The sequence below is a fragment of the Ostrea edulis genome, chromosome 2 (assembly GCF_947568905.1).
Source record: "Ostrea edulis chromosome 2, xbOstEdul1.1, whole genome shotgun sequence".
NCBI classification, from domain to species: Eukaryota; Metazoa; Mollusca; class Bivalvia; order Ostreida; family Ostreidae; genus Ostrea; species Ostrea edulis.
The window spans coordinates 21,612,801-21,635,020 of record NC_079165.1 but is presented as its reverse complement, the minus strand read 5'-3'; the positions used below and the strand labels follow the sequence as shown (position 1 = coordinate 21,635,020).

The window sequence follows — 22,220 nt, the reverse complement described above, 5'->3', positions numbered from 1 at the left end:
AGTCACAATACCTTTATTATAATTTACAATTCAAGATTTTTCTTTACTCTAAGTGAAACACATATATAGAAAGACCACAAGTTATTTAACAAAATTATTTATTTTGTAAATAAGGTTGCAGGGTTTCAGGATAGGAGAGAGTAAAATGGTCAAAGAGTTAGTGTTTATGATACTTAAAATCTCATACTTAGTCCTTTTTGATGTTGGATGAAACTTGAATAATAAAAAAATTGAAGATGCAGCATACCCAAGTAATACTTAGGAGAGAGACTTTGCTGGAGGGGGTGTCTGAAATTCCGTCTATTAATCTGCCAAAATGTATTGATATATTAAACACTTGAATGCTTTTGTAAAGAGGTTTCAAGAAGAAAGTGATACAGTGTAGTTATAGCACTTTTTATCATTCACATATATCAAAAGAAAGCGACATCAATTTAATTTTTAAAAAAGTTTCTCTAGCCTAAAATTTTCAAGTATATTTGTAATACTAGAATAAATCATTTAATAAAAAATTATATCATATTTGTCAGTCTTGGCATGGGTTTCATGAAAAAATCTTTAATTCAGGATTTTCTAAAACCCTTGAAATTTTCCTTAATTCCTCATATTTTCAAAATTTGTCATGTTGAAGGATTTGAGGAGAATATAAATTCAAGATTCTTATATGAAAATGTTTATTTTTTATACTCAAATGATAAACCTAATCGAAAACATTTGAAAGAAACTACAATGCATCACCAGCAAATCTTCACAGTGAAATAAATTTCAATGGTCAGGTGAATGATTTGTTTGTTTGAAGGATTAAATCTCCTTCTCAATAGGTCCCGTGGGGATCCGAGTTGGAATAGGTCCTCAGTACCCCTTGCTTGTCGTAAGAAGCGACTAAATGTGTCGGTCCTTCAGATGAGACCGCTAAAACCGAGGCCCCGTGTCACAACAGGTGTGGCACGATAAAGATCCCTCCGTGCTCAAAGGCCGTAAGCGCCGAGCATAGGACTAAATTTTACAGCTCTTCACCGGCAATGTTGATGGATCCATATCAAAGAATTATTCACGAGTAGTTAAACAATATGCATCCAACCAACCTTCTCAATAGTTTATCTAACTCCTAAGGTGATTCCTCATCAATTGTAGAACTACTCCATCCCCTGAAGATAACTAGATCTATTGGATCTGCTGTAAATGCAAATAACCCAGAGCTGTATGGGTGATGCAGCAGTTTGTTACCCCAAATAAAATCCCTGTCACCTCATGGTGTAGGGTGCACGTGGTAATGCATGTTTAAGGGAGTAACAAGCTCTACCACTTTGATATATATCTTATTCTATTTATCAGTGTTATCCCACTTTACATGAACATGTACATGTAGGTTTCTTCAAACACCCACTAAACATAACCTGGTGTCATAATATATCCGGAACCAGTGGTGGCCCTGCAGAAGAATAAAAGGAGGCGACATCCCCAGTAATCAGAGTAATCAGAACAAGGTAGTCCAGGGTATTATGTACTCACATGAATTACGAAATTCAAAAACTGAAATTCGAGTAATGTGTCGTGCTTCAAAAATATGGTTTTCCACGCTACGTACATTACAATATTTTTTCTAAATCTTGTTTTAATACAATATTTTTTCTAATTTTTGTTTTAATTCGAAGTTTATATGATGCAAGGTTGTAGTTATTAGAAATAGCATTATATAATCAAGAAGCATTAAGTAGCATTTCGAATACACTTGTTTTGGTTACGTTACTTTTCAGAATCAACCAGTCGATAGATGTTAGGTTTAGGGAGAATCAGTTATAAACATGTGCAAGGCTGGAGTCTAACCTTGAACGACTAGGTATTTTTCAATAAGTCATAGATGTATGGTTCCTTAATAAAATTCGATCAAGTAAAAAGACAGGTGTGTTGTGAAATGTGATTTTCAATATGTGTTCACCCCATTATGTACACGTAGTATGCAAGGTGAAGATAACGAACAGTGATCAATCTCATAACTCCTACAAGCAATACAAAATAGATAGTTGGGCAAACACGGACCCCTGGACACACCAGAGGTGGGATCAGGTGCCTAGGAGGAGTAAGTATGTCAATTACGATCTTTACATGGTCTCTGAACAATTAAACGTGACATTTATGATACTGCTTTACGATGAATCGATAATTCATATGCCTACAAAATCAGAGCCTTCACCCCGTGAGGAACAGGACACCAACACCCCATACGTTGCATCTAATTTTGAGGATTTAGTTTTTCCTGAAAGTGTTTGACCCTGGATGATGAAGAACATGTGTTTTCGTAACATTTTTAAAGTTTAGGATCATCGGTTGTTTGGACGTAAGCTTTTGATTGTAAGATCTCGACGCAAATCGGGGGGATGTTTTGTTTTTTTAGCCGGATTCTCAAATTGGGCGGAGGTGTTTGCAAAAACTGCCAGGCATATACATCTACTTTGTCGTTAGTTTAAGAAACCCTTACCATGCCTTCCTTCCGTGCAGTAATAGATTTAATTAGACAATGGATCGTTTTTGTAAAAATTGGAAATGAACTTGCCTTGTCCGTTGGACGCGGTGAGTATGCTATAATATTTTTACACTAAGGAACACAATTGGGCATAGTATACTTTCCTGTACGACTTCGTAATTAATTTGTTCCTTAATTAGGTCAGGGTATTTGGATACCACATTGCAAGTAGTATGTCCGACTGGTCGGATGTGTGTTTTACAGTTCAATCTATCATACAAAATGTAGCGGCCGGCATATGGATGGATGGCCGCTACACTACTACTAGTACTATATACTATTAGTATTATATTTGCATGCAATATATATACCATAGCAGAAACACGTAACGTTACATGTATTTGCTATTCGTGCACATTTTAATCGACAATAATAAATAATCCATCTACGTGATCTATATTAGAATGTCCTTAGGGTAGGGTGTAAATACATAGAATATATCATGAAGTTCAATATGTGTAAAATTTTAAGAAATTTGCCAGAAGTGTACATTTAATTCATAGGATTTGTTTTGAAATTATCCCAATTTATCTAAAACCATCAAAATATTTTCTGATGTTGGGTAGATGACGCAAAGTTGTATTTTACAATAATATTTTGTCTTTGATATCTCTACAAATTAATGATAGCCATTTCCTCATAAAGGTAGTGTTGTGAATAATGCGCGTATGAATATTTAGAAAAGTACGTACGTCTATCTGAACGGCTGGGAATTCTGACAGAAATGAAAATATAAAATCAACTTCACATTTGAAAATGTATCAGGATATGAACTGCAAAAACTTAACGTCAGCATACTTGCCATGAATTGCGAACGCGCCTCATGAAGTATTACGGCGTAAAGAGTCGTGTACGTTATTTGTACCTGTGTGTGCCTCATATCATCATAATGTAGTTTTGTACATATTCCACCATTTAAACATCACCTGGATTTAAAGTTTTATTTTTAACATATATCGACCGATTGACACTTAATGAAGAACATTGGATATTCGCCAATTACCATTCTAATATTTTTATTATTAGAACCGGTGAAATAGGTCACGAGATGTACATCATATAAAGATAAACACATGACCCCACCTCTGATGTGTCCAGAAGTTTGTGTTTGCCCTTCTCTTAATTTTGTATTCTATATGGAATTTATGAGATTGATGACTGTCCGTTGTCTGCCCTTGTTTATATAAAGGTAAGTCGTAATTTATAAACTCGTTAACATTAGTTCATATAAAAGTAATTGAGTCGCCTTAACACAAGATACTTCTATTAGCCGTATCACTGCAAATATCTTCATGAATAAATCGCACATAATAGTTCGGTAAAAGTTTTTGTGAAGATATTTTCACTAAGAGTCCGGACTTCCCACCAGCTCTAGCGTACATTAGTTTATCTTTACCAGAACATGTATTAATGTAAAGGAAAACTGCGTGAAGTAATTCAGCATGCAAGAATATCTGATCTGGATTAGAAAGCATTGGGACAATATATATGATTCTAAAATTATTTATTTTTTCACAGGCGTTGGGAGATGGGATCATAATTCCAGATTGTAGTAAAGAATCTAAAGCGATTAGGATGGCCGATTGTACAGAACTTCATAAACGTCCAGTTCAGGTGTCAGAAATCGCATCTGTTTACAAGTGGGACATAGTCGTGGCTTTTGACATAGGAACAAGTTACTCAGGTTATGCTTACAGTGACAAAAAAGAGATCAAGACAAATTCTGTTACTCTCAACGAATGGACGGGAAATCTTCCCATAGATTCCAAAGCTAAAGCGCCTTCTACCATTTTGTGCAATGAGGACAAGACGTTCCACTCGTTTGGTCACGATGCAGAGAAATTTTACGCCGAACAGGCCTCGCACAAAGCGCATACCAAATGGTATAGATTTCGGAACTTTAAAATGGCACTTTATCATGAAAAGGTAGTATGAAAATGCATTTTTAAGCATAATTTAACACCTGAAATGAAGAACATGATCAGAATCTTTAAATAATCGATATATCTCTAACTGTGCTCTGGTGTATATCAAATAGTTTTGTTTTGTTTTAGTTTTTTTTTTTATTTATTTTTTTTTTTTTTTTACAAACGTATAGTCTCTGAAATGTCAGGAAAGGACTACTTATTCTACAATGATGTGTTGAAATTATCGACGTTTTCTCTGACCGATTTTTAAAAAGGAATTTTGGCAGTTCCAACAGTTGAATAAAACTTCGATGAAAAAAGATCTCATCTTATTTTTCTTTAAACGTTGTTGTCCATTGATATGTGAATTAGACAATCAAAGTAGAGTTTACAAATAATACGATTTTGATTACAACCCGATTTAATACTATAGGTGGGGATATTGACACTCGTTACATGTAACATATAACTGTACATACCACCCCCTACCCCCAGGAGATAGTACTTAGAAAATACTAGTAATGCCCTGGAATTTTAAATCTATGAAAATCAATGGTGTTTTGTTCAAGCAATTGGTACATAGAAAAGCACTCAAATTTCCGCCTTTGACCAATAACAGGAAATCTTTGATTGTGTCACCAGTCTTTTAAGCAAGTATTGTTTAACCTTGTTCAAGATTTTGATACAAGACTTTGAGATAGTATCAACACAACAGGGCTCTAGCTGCTAGGGTTTTCTGTAACAAATAGTTTTAAACCAAAAGTATCGTATGTTTACAAAATCTATTCCAAATCATCACAAAATCCTTACAAACATAAATACATTGCTGTATCCAGAAAATGTTCTAATAAAGCTCGTATCTTTTTGTTCCTCGCGACAATATGAACAGCAGTGACGGAGAAACTTTAAACGTACTGTGCCACAACGTACATGTATGCCAGGGGTGGTGTAAATCAAATGTCGATTCTAAACAATTCTAAAGAACTTTTAGTAAATTTGAAATCACATAACTTTTCAAATAAACATCAAAACTTATGAATATTCAACACTTTACACGACCATTCCTCACGATAAATTAAAGACTAGACTTTTTCAACAATAATGGAAATAATATTTAGTGATTAATTGAAAAACTTTGTTAAACACCACTCTGATTCTACACACAAGTATTCTGAAGTTGGTATTAAAAAGATGCTGGAGTTCCTCATTGACGATATCTTCAGAGTCTTTGGTGATCAAGTCTTCCAATGATCTGTTGGATTGCCATGGGCAGAAATTGTGCTCCTTTATTAGCTGACCTGTTTTTATATTCTTACGAGGTAGAATTTATTCACAACCTTTTACACGAGAGAAAATCTCTTGCTGTGGCCTTAAGCTCGACATTTCAATATTTCGACGACTTTCTATCTATTAACAATCATTTTCATTTTCATTCATATAATATGTCGATTTGATATATTCCAGTGAACTCGACATGAAAGGCATCAAAGAGTCTTCCACATCTGCTTCGTACTTGATATTTTATTGAATATAGATGTTGACGGCAAACTAACACTTTAGCTTCTCCATCTTCATATTTATGTATATAGTAATACTCTATTATCATCTGCATATGGTATTTATGTGTCTCATTTGATTTATTACAAAAGAGCTTGTTTTGCGTATGGTCAGTTTTTAAATCGAGGCAGGCAACTGGCAAACAAGTTGATGTTACAGGGGTTTTAACAGTCTCATTTAAAGTCAGCATTTCGCAAATTATATGGTCGTTAGAACGATCTAGTTTGCCAGTGCAGCCTGTCATTGAGTCAAATGTTGTCTAACGTGTTTAATACCGATTATTAGACCGTTCTTTACACACTGATTTTGACTACGGATAACTCCATTTACCTGATCAAGATATAGGGCTCACAGCTGGTGTAACCGGTCGACAGGGGATGCTTACTCCTCCAAGACACCTGATCCCACCTCTGGTATATGTAGGGGTCCGTGTTTGCAAATTTTGCTTACATTTGAGTAGAGTAGGGCAAAGCACAGACCCCTGGGCATATCAGAGGTGGGATCAGGTGTCTAGGAGTAAGCATCCCCTGTCGACTTATCACACCCGCTGTGAGCAACATACCTTGACCAGGTCGCGGTCATGGTCAGGGAAGGAAAAACCGGGTAAAGGACTGACCTGCTGTCGAAATAAAACGAAATAATCGGTCATATTTCGCAAATGATTTTAGAAAAAAAGTTTGCTAAATTAGCAATCGGACGATGTTTGGCGTATTTCCGTATTAATGTTTATATGTATACGCTACGAAAGGGGATATATTTACGTTTAATGGTAAAATTCAACATTTTGAAACAATTCTTTATCGTCATTTTTACCCCCCAAAACCCCAACAAGATTAAGTAATGCACAACATGATACTCGTACAATTCTAGTAGATCTACTTGTTTTACGAAAGTTGCTAATGTCGTATTCAAAAACAAAACAACACTCTGTATTTTGAGCATCCTGTGATCAATTTTGTACATAGTGACATCACTTTGTAATCTCATTTTGGTACAATGTAACAATGAATGTATAAAAATCACATCTATCTAAATAAATGTATGAATCTGAAAGTAAAAGGGAAATAATAAACATGATTTTTGAAAAGGAACACTTTTGCTGATTTTGACAGTGTACTTGTTTTGGTTTTCAGGATATTGGGGAGACTTTTGAAATTCAAGATGACAGGAAATCTACCTCCATGCCAGCAATAGACGTGTTTGCGTACGCGATACAGTCCCTGAAGAGTCATTTTGAAGAAGCTATCACAGACCGAGGGATAACGGCCGACTCTGACAACACCCTCTACGTCATAACAGTCCCTGCTATTTGGCCAGAATCTGCAAAACAGTTTATGAAGAAAGCTGGATTGAAGGTAAACTAAAATACACCCCGTTTTGAATTAGTTAAAATAATTAATTAATTAAGCGTTACTGTTAAAATCGAGATCTTCCAAAGCGAATATAGACTGGTCCCATTATTGGCTGTTCCCCAAACAATGCCAATTTAAGCTCCCTTTGATAGATAGTAGTTATAAAGGGTGGTGTTTTATAATGAGGTAGGATTTAACACCGCACTGCTAGATTTGTCTATATAGATAGTAGTTATAAAGGGTGGTGTTTTATAATGAGGTAGGATTTAACACCGCACTGCTAGATTTATCTATATAGATAGTAGTTATAAAGGGTGGTGTTTTATAATGAGGTAGGATTTAACACCGCACTGCTAGATTTGTCTATATAGATAGTAGTTATAAAGGGTGGTGTTTTATAATGAGGTAGGATTTAACACCGCACTGCTAGATTTGTCTATATAGATAGTAGTTATAAAGGGTGGTGTTTTATAATGAGGTAGGATTTAACACCGCACTGCTAGATTTATCTATATAGATAGTAGTTATAAAGGGTGGTGTTTTATAATGAGGTAGGATTTAACACCGCACTGCTAGATTTGTCTATATAGATAGTAGTTATAAAGGGTGGTGTTTTATAATGAGGTAGGATTTAACACCGCACTGCTAGATTTGTCTATATAGATAGTAGTTATAAAGGGTGGTGTTTTATAATGAGGTAGGATTTAACACCGCACTGCTAGATTTATCTATATAGATAGTAGTTATAAAGGGTGGTGTTTTATAATGAGGTAGGATTTAACACCGCACTGCTAGATTTGTCTATATAGATAGTAGTTATAAAGGGTGGTGTTTTATAATGAGGTAGGATTTAACACCGCACTGCTAGATTTGTCTATATAGATAGTAGGTATAAAGGGTGGTGTTTTATAATGAGGTAGGATTTAACACCGCACTGCTAGATTTGTCTATATAGATAGTAGGTATAAAGGGTGGTGTTTTATAATGAGGTAGGATTTAACACCGCACTGCTAGATTTATCTATATAGAAGGCGTTTGACGACGAGGTATATATACATACTTTTTCACACCATTCATCGTTGTCTTGTCGAATACAGAAGTTCTTTTTTCTTATAATGAAAAGTGAAGATAACGAACAGTTATCAATGAAAGGTGAAGATAACGAACAGAGATCAATCTCACAAATCTCATATAGACTGAAAAAGTGAATATAACGAACAGTGATCAATCTCACAAATCTCATATAGAATGAAAAAGTGAAGATAACGAATAGTGATCAATCTCACAAATCTCATATAGAATGAAAAATTGAATATCAATATCACAAATCTCATATAGAATGAAAAAGTGAAGATAACGAACAGTGATCAATCTCACAAATCTCATATAGAATGAAAAAGTGAATATAACGAACAGTGATCAATATCACAAATAGCATATAGAATGAAAAAGTGAAGATAACGAACAGTGATCAATCTCACAAATCTCATATAGCATAAAAAAGTGAAGATAACGAACAGTGATCAATCTCACAAATCTCATATAGAATGAAAAAGTGAATATAACGAATAGTGATCAATATCACAAATCGCATATAGAATGAAAAATTGAAGATAACGAACAGTGATCAATCTCACAAATCTCATATAGAATGAAAAAGTGAATATAACGAATAGTGATCAATATCACAAATCGCATATAGAATGAAAAATTGAAGATAACGAACAGTGATCAATCTCACAAATCTCATATAGAATGAAAAAGTGAATATAACGAATAGTGATCAATATCACAAATCGCATATAGAATGAAAAATTGAAGATAACGAACAGTGATCAATCTCACAAATCTCATATAGAATGAAAAAGTGAAGATACTGAACAGTAATTACGAGATATGATGTCGTAATGATGACATAACAAGTCATAAAGTGTTTGTGTAATGTTTACAGAGTTCATAAAGTGTATAATGTAATATTTGAGTGCATAAAATGTTTGTGTAATGTTTACAGTGTCTTTGTAATGCTTAAGTGCATGAAGTGTCTATGTAATGCTTAAGTACATGAAGTGTCTATGTAATGCTTAAGTACATGAAGTGTCTATGTAATGCTTAAGTGCATGAAGTGTCTATGTAATGCTTAAGTACATGAAGTGTCTATGTAATGCTTAAGTACATGAAGTGTCTATGTAATGCTTAAGTGCATGAAGTGTCTATGTAATGCTTAAGTACATGAAGTGTCTATGTAATGCTTAAGTGCATGAAGTGTCTATGTAATGCTTAAGTACATGAAGTGTCTATGTAATGCTTAAGTACATGAAGTGTCTATGTAATGCTTAAGTACATGAAGTGTCTATGTAATGCTTAAGTACATGAAGTGTCTATGTAATGCTTAAGTGCATGAAGTGTCTATGTAATGCTTAAGTGCATGAAGTGTCTATGTAATGCTTAAGTACATGAAGTGTCTATGTAATGCTCGAATATTCCTATATAGCTACTTCTTTGTCTTTGCTTGTGGTAAGTCGTGAACATATTTTACATGATTCAGGCAGGAATACCAGAACACCAGATTTTACTTGCACTGGAACCAGAAGCAGCCGCCCTTTATTGCAAAACCTTAGAAGACCATACCCTTACAAGAGATTTTTCTCCAGAAACAAAGTATATGGTGTTAGATATGGGAGGTATACTTTCCCTTAAATTATAGCTACTTTCTAATACATCTGCATTTCAGAAATTGTACATTCGGGGAATGTTTAAGAATGATCAGACGATATTTTATGCCCCCGTTATCGGAAAATCGTAATTTGTCCATGAATGAAAAGAAAGTCAGCCCTTTCCTAATCTAACCATTTTCTTTCTTTATTGCTTGTCATGGATTTCATCCACCTTCTTTAATTAACACCCTTCCAAGAAAAGAAAGAAATTTACATAAATATCAAGAAATTATCATTCAATGATTCATAGGAATAATACAAATCATTGATATCAATACATAGTTCTAGATAGAAATTAATATCTTGATTTATTTCGGTTGTTTTAGGCGGAACTGTGGACTTAGTTGTGCATGAAGTTTTGAAGAACGGGTCATTAGTCGAGGTGTATAAAGCATCTGGAGGTGACTGGGGAGGAAATATCATAGACGCAGAATTCGTCGCATTCCTCAAAAAATTCTTCGAAAACGATAAATGTTTGGAAGAACTGTGGAATTCAGCCCCTGAAGATGCACTGGATTTTGAAAGAGACTTCGAAGCGAAAAAACGACAAGTTAGCAACAGCCTCTCTGGTAAAATACGACTTACTCTCCCACTGAGATTGCAACAATTTCCCAATAAACTTGTAAAAGACCCCAAGAAGAAGGATTCAATATCATTTGCACACATGTATGTTCAAAATGAAGAGTTCAAACAATTCTTCGCTGTCATCAAAGACAAAATCATTTCTCTCATTAAAAACATCCTGAAAGAAACAGGGAAAATAGATCTAGTACTACTCGTTGGAGGATTGTCAAGTTCAAAGTATATTTTTCAAGAAATCAAGCAACATCCTAGTTTTTCCGGAATAAAGTTTATTTCACCCAAGGATCCAGGTTTGGTGGTTTTGAAAGGAGCCGTTTTATTTGGTCATAACCCTCAGGCAGTAACAGCCAGGGTATGCAGATATACGTACGGGATTGGGGTTTTAAAAGACTTCGATGAACGAATTCACCCAAATAGCAAATGCGCCATAGTGGATGGCGACAAAGTGTGCCAAGATGTACTTGATGTCCTGGTGTACGAAGGCGATACCGTCCATTATGACGAAACAATGACCTATACTTCCCATAGTTCACATCGTCAGAGGAACCAGAAAAATGCCCTTATAAAGAAAGAACTCTTTCAAGCAAGAGGTGTCGTCAAAGGTAAACCAACTTTCGTTACTGATGATGGTGTCGAGTCCGTCGGGAAATTTTTAAACCATCCACCTGAAGGTGGTTGGTCAGATTTAGTGAACTTCGAAACGAAATTCTACTTTGGTCAGACAAATATCCGAATAGAGGACTATGACATCACAAATAAAGTTCAAATTAAGTGTGAATTTGAACTAGATGAATACAAGACAGGTGTTTCACCTTAGCATGTGGAGGTGGACAGGATAAAAGGGAAGGAGAGACAGAAATGAACCACCAAGCCTACCCACCTCAGCAATCACACCCAAGAAACAAAATAAGGAATTCAACAGTGACAAACAACGCCCGCATGATAGAGGACGTTAAGATACTGAATGCGACATCAAAACTGGGTCCCATAAACCAAAGCATCGCCACAAAATAGGTATTCCAAGTCTCCAAACACAAGACGGTTTGCTAAATTTACTACATCATGGGACTAAAGACACAGTGACGTTACATGATGGTGGTCGATGACATCGTCTCGTTCCTCCCAAAACACCACCACCTGGTCACCTGGTGTGGTTACTACAGTGCCGTGTATATCTACATACATTGTATATCTAACAACATTAAAAACATGTTGCCATCAATATTTTATTTCAATTAATTTGCAGAAAGCAAAAAGAAACAAAGCAGTGTGCGCGTCTTATTTATAACAACATTAACAAGCAGCGCTAATTGGCTTCAGATTCTGAAAATGGCACATTACTGAAGTACAACTATATTATTTGTAAAACATACAACAGTACAAATTACTATGTTTACTACTATTTACAGACTACTACGTTTTAACTACCCCCCCCCCCCCCCCACCTTTCTCTTTCATCATACATGTACATACATCACATATCAGTTTAGACTTCAAGTCTACAATGATTGCCACTGGAACATTTCATATCTTTTTATATTTCGCTGCATAATCTGCTGTTGTTAAACTAGTACCCTATCACTAAACATGATACACACAAGATAAACATGAAAACAGTGTATATGTTAATAACAAAAAATGCATGCCACATGACTCATAATCTCTCTAATCCAATAATCATAGCAAATTAAAGAATAAGTTACTGTACCATTTTTACCAATAGAAATGTTAAAATATGAATTACTTCATACAAGAGTAATATGCAGATAACTAAAAAATAATAACAACAATAAACTTGAACATCTTTAATCTACAACTACATACAGTAACAAAAATATATTGGGATAACTAAGTAACAAAAAATTCCAAGAACAAAATAATATTTTTGGAACACCCTGTGTTTTTGTGTCATGCATCATTATTGCAGATATTAGTAGAATATTCAGCGATGTATAGAAATTACATGTACATATAAATTACTGGGAATGACATTTCATTCAAAAGCTAATATATATATATATATATATATATATATATATATATATATATATGTTTGTTGGATATTGCACAAGTTTTGGAATTATAAATATTGAAAATTTACTAACCTCACTTTAATGTTTTAAATATCATTATTTTTAAATTATCGAGTATCAATTACAAGAGGCCCACAGGCCTTATCGGTCACCAGGGAATTTATTAGCCAAAATTATCACAAGCCCCAAGGGCTATGAAAAGGTGAAGATACCAAACAGTGATCAATCTCATAATTCATATAAAGAATACAAAATTAAGAGTAGGGCCATGGACCCCTGGAAATACTAAAGGTGGGATCAGGTGCCTAGAAAGAGTAAGCAGTCAATTAATGAAAGATTTTACAGAATATGTTGCAAAATTTACAATTTTGGTATATCCCTTTTTATCTTTTCTTCAATAGGCATTTGCCTTTACACAGTATCAGCAAAATCAAAGAAGTCTTTCAAATAACAAAATTTGGTCCCACCCTGGAAATTTCTAATTTTGGTAAAGGGCTACCTGCTCCTTTTAAGTATCCATTTAGTTTCAATTTAGTATCAATAGCATTTAAGATGTTATTTAAATATTTTACAAAAAAAAACATATGCCAAATTTGGTCCTGCTTTGAAGTCAGAATCTCTACCCTGGGGATCATGGAATTTACAATTTGGTTGAGGCCTCCCTGCTCTACCTGACTATGCATGTAGTTTTTCTTAAAGATGTGTGGTTGTAAAGAAGAATTTTTCAAAATTGGTAAATTTTTGGCAGTTTTTGTCCCTGCACTAAGGCCCCGAGAGTGCAGGAGTCCTGAAATTACAATTTATGACCCCTTTGTCCCAAAGATGCTTTCCGCCAAATTTGAAAAGAAATGGAATGGTACAGCATTATCAAGAAGAAGTTAAACATTATGCAATTGTTAATGCACAACGATGGACGCAAACTAATAGCCATAGGTTACCTCAGTGACAAACAATAGAATTCTGAATGAATATAATTCTATATACATTTAATATGCTTTCTTAAAAAGATAAACATATTTTCTTCAAGTAATGGACCTCAATTTCAAAAAGCAGACTCTGACATAACTATGTCATTTAAATAAGCATGTTTGAGAGATCTGTGACAATTTCATAATGACAAGAAATTTTGATTCAAATTGGACTGCATCATACCAAATCAAAGTGGACATCTTTTGTTTGGCGAATCAAATACTTCTAAAGAAATCATTATATCAAATACTTCTAAAGAAATCATTATACATATTTATTATGATATACAAGATCTCATCATTTTGGTCAAGATTCATGGATTAAGAAAGATATAAATGCACAAATATCTGAAAGAAGTTTATAACAATTTCATAAAAGGAGTACATGTAGATAATGACATTTTTATATCCATAAAGCACTTACATTACCCACACTGATTTTGACTGCGGATAACTCCGTTTACCTGATCAGGATATAGGGCTCACGGCGGGTGTGACCGGTCAACAGGGGATGCTTACTCCTCCTAGGCACCTGATCCCACCTCTGGTGTGTCCAGGGGTCCGTGTTTGCCCAACTATCTATTTTGTATTACTTATAGGAGTTATGAGATTGATCACTGTGCGTTATCTTCACCTTGCATTTACATGTACTACACTAAATGTGAAACCATCTGTAAAAACTAAAAAATACTCGAGCACTCCTGAAAATCACTCTCATCTCTCTAAATACTCAATTTTTAAACCTTAAAAGGTCATACACAACGTATTTCAATAATACATTGTATATAATTTTTCGTAACATTTCAGGTACAATTCACTTGCACCCTACCTTGTTTCTACAATAAAAAACTTGGGGTATATTACCAGGTCTGTTTTAAAGTTAGTAGATTTTGATAGATCCTGGTTGTGACAAGTAAATATGTAAAGTCAACTCTTATCTATTACAAAAGGTTGTATATATGGACATTACTAAGTTCATGTAGCAAAGAAGAGGAGTGTCTCTACTTTAACAGACCAGTCTCCGAGTCTTTATTCTAGTGATTTTAATGTTACAAGAATTGTGATGCCAAAACAAAACCTGAATGTAAGTATTCAGCACTACTATGGATCCGTATTAACCAGACCCTGATAGAGCTGATGTCTTTCACATATCACACAGCCCCCATAAAACTGGAATCAAGTTCCGTATATGTAACAGAGTAAAAATAAAAACAAAAAATTCCCTCATATTCCCTGTATAATCAGAAATATTTGCCTCCTTTCTACTTTCATTCTCATTGTATGAGAACAAATTTTCAACTTAATGAATCTAAATAAATAATTGCCTCCTTTTTACTTTCATTCTCATTGTACGAAAACAAATTTTCAACTTAATGAATCTAAATAAATTATTGCCTCCTTTCTACTTTCATTCTCATTGTACGAGAACAAATTTTCAACTTAATGAATCTAAATTTCTCATTGTACGAGAACAAATTTTCAACTTAATGAATCTAAATAAATTATTGCCTCCTTTCTACTTTCATTCTCATTGTATGAGAACAAATTTTCAACTTAATGAATCTAAATAAATAATTGCCTCCGTTTTACTTTCATTCTCATTGTACGAGAACAAATTTTCAACTTAATGAATCTAAATAAATTATTGCCTCCTTTTTGCTTTCATTCTCTTTGTACGAGAACAAATTTTAAACTTAATTAATGAATCTAAATAAATAATTGCCTCCTTTCTACTTTCACTCTCATTGTACGAGAACAAATTTTCAACTTAATGAATCTAAATAAATTTTTTGCTATGAATTGAATCTGGGTGAATCTAAAATGAGACGTCTCGGAGATTAATTTTTTGCTATGAATTGAATCTGGGTGAATCTAAAATGAGATGTCTCGGAGATTAATTTTTGATGTGTCTGTGAAAATAACACAGGGCAAAAATTACCCTCTATACAGTATAAACTATTTGTATAACAAAACGTGGCATATACATGTATCAAACTATCATGCCAGTTCTGATATGATACGACATTCAAGTATGTCAGAATAAAGTATTAAAAAATACATACATCTGCTTATCTATATGTAATAAAACGTTTGCACAAATTACCCTTTCAAAAGTATATACAGTATATTTGTAGAAAAAAAAGGTTAGATATGTGTGTGACTGTGAATAGAAAATATAGCAAGTGGACGGGAAAGACGACCTTTTCAAAAATATATTTCAAGAGATCAAGATTTGGATGCAGCGTACAATATATCTAAACAAATACGTATATTTTCTCAGAATCAGTGAACTGTTCTAACAAAAGCTCATTATAAAATTGTACCAAAACAAAGATGTTCCTCCTTAATTCCAAATCAGTAGCTTTTCAAATCATCCATGTAGTGGTTTAGAGGTATTCAGGAGAAACTGACATTCACAGATTTGCTCCTCCCATTAGAGAGTTTTAAGCATATTACTTTATTTACAGTGAAAACAACCTTTTCTGTAAATTTTGAATATTTTCACTTCATAGATATACTTCTGTTATAAAATGTGTACAACATTTACCTTTTAATAAAAAATTTTAAAAAATCATTTGAAGCAAAAGAACTTTGCTAGATGTATTAATTACAAATCATCAGGTGGCTTATCTGAAAGTGTCACTTGTGTTTAGAAGTTTTCTGTGGAACACAGAATTTGCAAATATAAAGTGTCATGATTCTGTCAATATCAGATCTACATGCATTTTCAACAGCATAAACCTACTACAACTTGTAAATTATGCCTCTTGTAATGCAATACCCTTATTGAACACGTAAAGCCCCATTTCTTCACATTGTATGCTCTGCATCACTCTCTAAGGATGACAGGACTGGAAGATTATCCAGAACAATGTTTGCATCACTGTTAGTCAGCAGGTTTGTCAGAGCTTGATAGATATCCGGATACAGGGGTCTCTCATCAGGATTACAGCACCAACATCGTTCCATTAAGGCAAACCTTCCAAACACAAATAACAATATTCATATTAAAACTAAAATGGCTATATGATGTAAATTAATATTAAAACTACTTTCTTGCTTTACATCTCAAAATCAAGATTTATAATAACTGTAAATTATTTCTCAATCATCATTAATTTCAAATAAACTTTAATTCCCATTTTCAAAGAAAAAAAATTAAAGAATATGTTATTTTGCTTTGAAAGAAATGTTTGTCCTATAATAAAATCACAAACAAATGTAAATAGCCATTCTATAGGACTGAAACAGAGACGTCAGATGTCATCCTGTACATTGTAATTAAGGAAGTTAAAATACAGTTCCTCAGTACATGTACGTCGTCATTCTAGAAAATGTTACGTAAATTATACGGTTCCTGATGTCATTCTGTACGGTAATAAGTATGCTAACATACAGTTCCTGATATCATTCTGTAAGTCGTTAAGTACAGTGTAAGTTAACATACAGTTCCTGACTGCAGTGATGTGGCTGAGGCATGCGATATCCTGAGATAACTTTTTCTTTCACGTCTTCAATGTCCATTACGGGATAAGGCTTTAATCCTGTGAAAGATAGAAAAACTTACTAGTATTACTTAAATTTCTTCAATAAGTTCTGCAATATATGATATTCAATACTTCCTTCATTTCCTGTATTATATTTAAAAAGACATACATCTACGATCTCTTTCATACTTAACTCACATTTTCTTAGAATTCAGAAACCAGGCTTTATCATATCTCTTGTGTCAATCACCAAGACTTCTAAACTCTCTCACAATCTTTCATCATAAGTTTCATTTCTTACGTCTACATTAGTGAAATCTTACCGAAATGTATAATCTGCCAAATCAGTACACCAAAGGCATACGTGTCAGTCTTCAGGTCAAAGACATTCTGTGACAAGGATTCTGGTGCCATGCAGCGAACAGGAAGTGACTCCTTTTACAATAAAATAATTCAAATAGGTTTATCTATCAAACAATCACTATGGAAAAAAAAGTTCAAATTATGAATATAGAGCATAACAGCAATTATTACCTTTTCATACATATTTCTTTCGGTGATTTCTTTCTGAAAGCCAAAGCCCGAGAGCTTACAGACTCCTCCTTTGGCCACCAGGACACTAGAGGCTGACAATCGGTAGTATATGAGCTGTGGTATAAAGATAATCATATATACAAATAATTGTTTACCAAGCAAGGTTTGCAATGTAGGCTAGGCAAGAAAGCATGTTTAAAATAACCATAATCTCAAGTTTAACTAAACAATAATAGGTGGAAAAATTCATAAATGATAAATAAGGATTTTTAGGAGTAAAACTTTGCAAAAACTATAAGGATCAGAGGGACATGAATGCATCTGCCCAAGGGCCATAACTCTACCAAAGGTTATACTACTGGACCCATATAAATATTTGACCTGTGTATTCTCATGATATATCTATTATATCCCAAATTTTCATTCAAAATGTCCATATATGATGACTGAGTGGAAACTAAATTGTTTGAAATTTTTAAGAATCCAAGTGGCTCAACTCATCCAAAAATTACTTGACCAGAACAAAATACAAACTTGACCTGCATATTTTCTGGAGATATCTATATCCCAAATTCCCATTCAAAATGTCCATGTATGACTGAGAATTACTGTGGAAACTGAATTGTTTAAAAATTTTCAAGTGGTAGGCACATAACTCTGCTAAAATTATCTTACCACAACCTAATAGTACATGTATCTTGACCTGCATATTCCTATGATATATCTTTATCCCAAATCTTATTTCAAAATGTTCATGTCTGACTGAGATAATGAGTGGAAACTGTCAATTGTTTAAAATTTTCTAAGTCCAAGGGACATACATGTAACTTTGCCAAACATGTTTCGACCTGATCAAAATACACACTTGAACTATATGTATATGTATTCTCATTCTATATACCAAATTTCAGTTGAATATGTGCATACATAGCAAGTGATAAACAGAATCTGAATTATGATGCAAGGACAGATGGATAAAAGGACAGCATGATGGAAACAGGTAACCTTTCATGGCAGGGGCATAAAAATTGTTTCAGTGATATTGCACGCAATCCAAATTTACTATACATGAACATGCACATGAATATGAGGATCACCTAGACTGATGAGATATTTTATTACCTATAGACTAGAGAGCCACTATTTACTAGTGATGGACAAGTAAGAAAATGCTGAAATAGATTACTACACCTCTCTTAGGGCTATTCCAGAAATAAATACACAGGGGGGTCGGGAGGCACCTTTTGTATATACCAAGCACCCATAAAAAAAAAATAAAAAATTACCCATCAAATTGATAAACTCATTTTACAATGACCCACCTAATTAAAAAAAAAAGCTAACCAGACCCACCACAAAAATATTTTTAACAAGAGGCCCAGGGGCCTTATAGGTCACCTGAGTATCATGTAACAACCTTCCAATGTTTGAATTAGGTTTGTGTTTAAATATAAAAATTTTACTTTTGGATGGAAGAAACATTGAATAGCTATGTGGTCAGCCCCGCCTTTGCACCAAAACCCCTGACCCAGGGGCCATAAATTTCAGTTTTGAAAGAAGCATCCTTGATCATCATTATCATACTATTAGTTTGTCTACTTAATACCCAGCAGCAGAGGAGAAGCTTTTCAAAGAAAGAAAATGCATTTTCACTATATGATCAATAGGGCCCCATCCTAATACCAGAACCCCTGACCCAGGGGCCATGAATTTCACAATTTTGAAAGAGGCATCCTTGCTCATCATAACCATGCTATTGGTTTGTCTACTTAAGGTATTCAATGTATAATGACCATATCTCATATCTAATAAATGGATGGTAGAATATTTGTAATCATGGTATCATTTTGAAGGGTTCATGAAATAAAAATAATCCACCATAGAAATTTTCAAAATTTTGTTTCATGCTTGATTTATTTCACCTAGAATTTAACATTGAAGTATATGGGAAAAACATGTTTTATTACAATATTTTAAAAACAAATTATATTTTCATACTAATCTCTTGGTAGAAAGTTACATACACTTTCTTTTTATGAAAATATGAAATAAAATTAATCATTGACCACACACATTTTTAGAAAATTAGATTTTTCTTTAATTTACAAAGGACAGACAACTCTTCCAAAAAGAGTTAAGTGCAAAAAGGTCAGCTTCTAATCATTTACCAGTCATGTGAATTTCATCTGCTTCACTTTCATCATTATTTAACAATAAACTTTTATGTTGATCTAAATCGTTCAGAATTGTTCATTATCCTTTCATTATACATGGAATACCTTAATACCCAAGGACAGAAAAGAAGATTTCAAAGAAATAATGCATTTTCACTATATGACTTATAGAGCCCCACCCTAGCACCAGAACCCCTGATCCAGGGGCCATGAATTTCACAATTTTTAACAAGAGGTACTGTGAGCAATGCTCACTAAGAATACCCCCCGCTTACCCCAATCTCCCAAAGGGTAATAGGTATAAACTACCTCTTTTCTGAGTGTTGCTACTTCGATGTCCAGTGCGCATGACCTTTGACCTTTTGACACCAAAATCGATAGGGAACATCTTCATCCCATGGGTAGTTCATATGTATGATATGGTGACTGTAGGTGGAAAGGATAACGCTTTAGAGCCCGGAAACCATATTGCTACTTCAATGTCCAGTGCGTGTGACCTTTGACCTTTTGACCCCAAAATCGATAGGGAACATCTTCATCCCATGGGTAGTCCATATGTTTGATATGGTGACTGTAGGTGGAAAGGATAACGCTTTAGAGCCCGGAAACCATATTGCTACTTCAATGTCCAGTGCACTTGACCTTTGACCTTTTGACCCCAAAATCGATAGGGAACATCTTCATCCTATTGGTAGTCCATATGTATGATATGGTGACTGTAGGTGGAAAGGATAACACTTTAGAGCCCGGAAACCATATTGCTACTTCGATGTCCAGTGTGCTTGACCTTTGACCTTTTGACCCCAAAATCGATAGGGAACATCTTCATCCCATGGGTAGTCCATATATATGATATGGTGACGGTAGGTGGAAAGGATAATGCTTTAGAGCCCGGAAACCATTGCGTCTACAGACGGACGGACAGACGGACAACCCGATTCCAGTATACCCCCCCACAACTTGTTGCGGGGGGTATAAAGAGGCATCCTTGCTCATCATTACCATGCTATTAGTTTGTCTACTTAATACCCAGAGACAGAGAAGATTTTCAAAGAATTTCTACATTTTCACTATATGACCAATAGAGCCCCACCCTAACACAAGAACCCCTGCTCCAGGGGCCATGAATTTCACAATTTTGGTAGAGGGCTCAACGCTCATTATAATTATGCCCACAGTTTGGCTTCTTGATGTCCAGGAGTAAAGAAGAAGATTTTTTAAAATTACACTCATTTTGATGGTTTTTGCCCCACCCCTCAGGCCCCAGGGGGGCAGGGACCACGAATTTCACAATTTTTGTTCCCCTTCACCCACAGATGCTATATGCCAAAATTGGTTGAAATTGGTTCAGGGGTTTCAGAGAAGAAGCTGAAAATGTTCAAATGTTAACGAACGACGACGGACAAAAACAGATAGCAATACGTCACCTGAATGAATTGAAGGTTTGAAGAGTGCCGTAATGGAAAGTTATGCGCTGCAAAGAGCGACAACTCGAATAGTTCTATGTTATTTCCGATTTCGAAAGCACGTTTTCAATTTTCCCTCCGACGTTTTGTAACCAACACGACAAGAGCGACAATAAAAATATTCTGAAAACTGAACACCCACGTGGCACAAAATAAAACAATAGAAACTATCCATTACCCATAATAAATATCTTTTTAACAGTCCAACCACGGACCAAATAAAATATGAAAAAATACGACCACCCACACAAAAAAATATCCTTTGCCGCCCGACCCCCCCATTTGATCATTTCTGGAACAGCCCTTAGTGAATGGATCTGTCTATTTAGTGTTCTTACTGTACATTGTCTGTACATGTAGTAGCCTCATAAAAGATGGAAATACTGTTTATCAGCTTTCTATACTGTCATTTCTGATACACTCTATTTCTGATTTATACCTACCTTATACTTTGTCAAATGTAGCAATCCACTGACTACCTGAGAAGCCAGAGACAGGAGTTTTTTGGCATCTATCTTGTAATTCTTCAGTCGAACTGATTCCTGAGACTGGATTTCTACATGACGAGAACCAGGTCTGTGCTTCTTTAGGTATTTCTGTAAAGTTCCCTCATGTGCGTACTCCAGCATCAACATCCACGGCTCTTTAATGATACATCATTAGAATCAGTCTTACACTCTTCCATAAAACATTTCCAAATTTCAAGAAATACACTGATCATTGTGTACTTGATGTTTGGAAGTGCATTTTAGTAACAGACAGTTAACAGGTCAAAGGTTACACAAAATGCAGTGTAAACTTACTTTTACCCACAAGTTATTCGCAATTATGGTAAAAATGCTTGGGTCGAGTATTTTTGCAAGTGAATCTAGATACACACTTTATGCAATGAGTGACTGGTTTGTGGTGATAAATATTTGT

At 34.5% G+C, this 22,220-nt stretch overlaps 2 protein-coding genes across 7 annotated transcripts in view; one reads left to right on the top strand and one right to left on the bottom strand.

The window, feature by feature from the left end:
• Window positions 1-2,777: 2,777 nt before the first annotated feature.
• On the top strand, window positions 2,778-11,858 carry LOC125681669 (heat shock 70 kDa protein 12A-like). The gene is made up of 5 exons (XM_048921848.2): window positions 2,778-3,713; window positions 4,043-4,450; window positions 7,122-7,343; window positions 9,886-10,021; window positions 10,381-11,858. The coding sequence occupies exons 2-5, from the start codon at window positions 4,100-4,102 to the stop codon at window positions 11,451-11,453; spliced, it is 1,782 nt and encodes a 593-aa protein (XP_048777805.2). The 5' UTR covers window positions 2,778-3,713; window positions 4,043-4,099; the 3' UTR covers window positions 11,454-11,858.
• The window catches only part of LOC125681667 (fibroblast growth factor receptor 3-like), a 26,128-nt gene continuing 15,752 nt past the window's right edge, over window positions 11,845-22,220 (bottom strand). For all 6 annotated transcript variants that reach the window (XM_048921840.2, XM_048921843.2, XM_048921842.2 and 3 more), the window contains exons 11-15: window positions 21,743-21,942; window positions 17,660-17,773; window positions 17,449-17,560; window positions 17,086-17,182; window positions 11,845-16,617 (exon numbers count right to left, since the gene is read on the bottom strand). In XM_048921840.2, the coding sequence (XP_048777797.1) occupies window positions 16,449-16,617; window positions 17,086-17,182; window positions 17,449-17,560; window positions 17,660-17,773; window positions 21,743-21,942 (692 nt within the window). In that variant the 3' untranslated portion in view covers window positions 11,845-16,448. The remainder of the gene's footprint in view (window positions 16,618-17,085; window positions 17,183-17,448; window positions 17,561-17,659; window positions 17,774-21,742; window positions 21,943-22,220) is intronic.

Coding starts and splice junctions, on each gene's coding strand:
- LOC125681669 (XM_048921848.2), top strand. CDS start 4,100: ATGGCCGATTGTACAGAACTTCATAAACGTCCAGTTCAGGTGTCAGAA. Junction 4,451..7,121: donor TGGCACTTTATCATGAAAAG/GTAGTATGAAAA, acceptor TTTGGTTTTCAG/GATATTGGGGAGACTTTTGA. Junction 10,022..10,380: donor TATGGTGTTAGATATGGGAG/GTATACTTTCCC, acceptor CGGTTGTTTTAG/GCGGAACTGTGGACTTAGTT.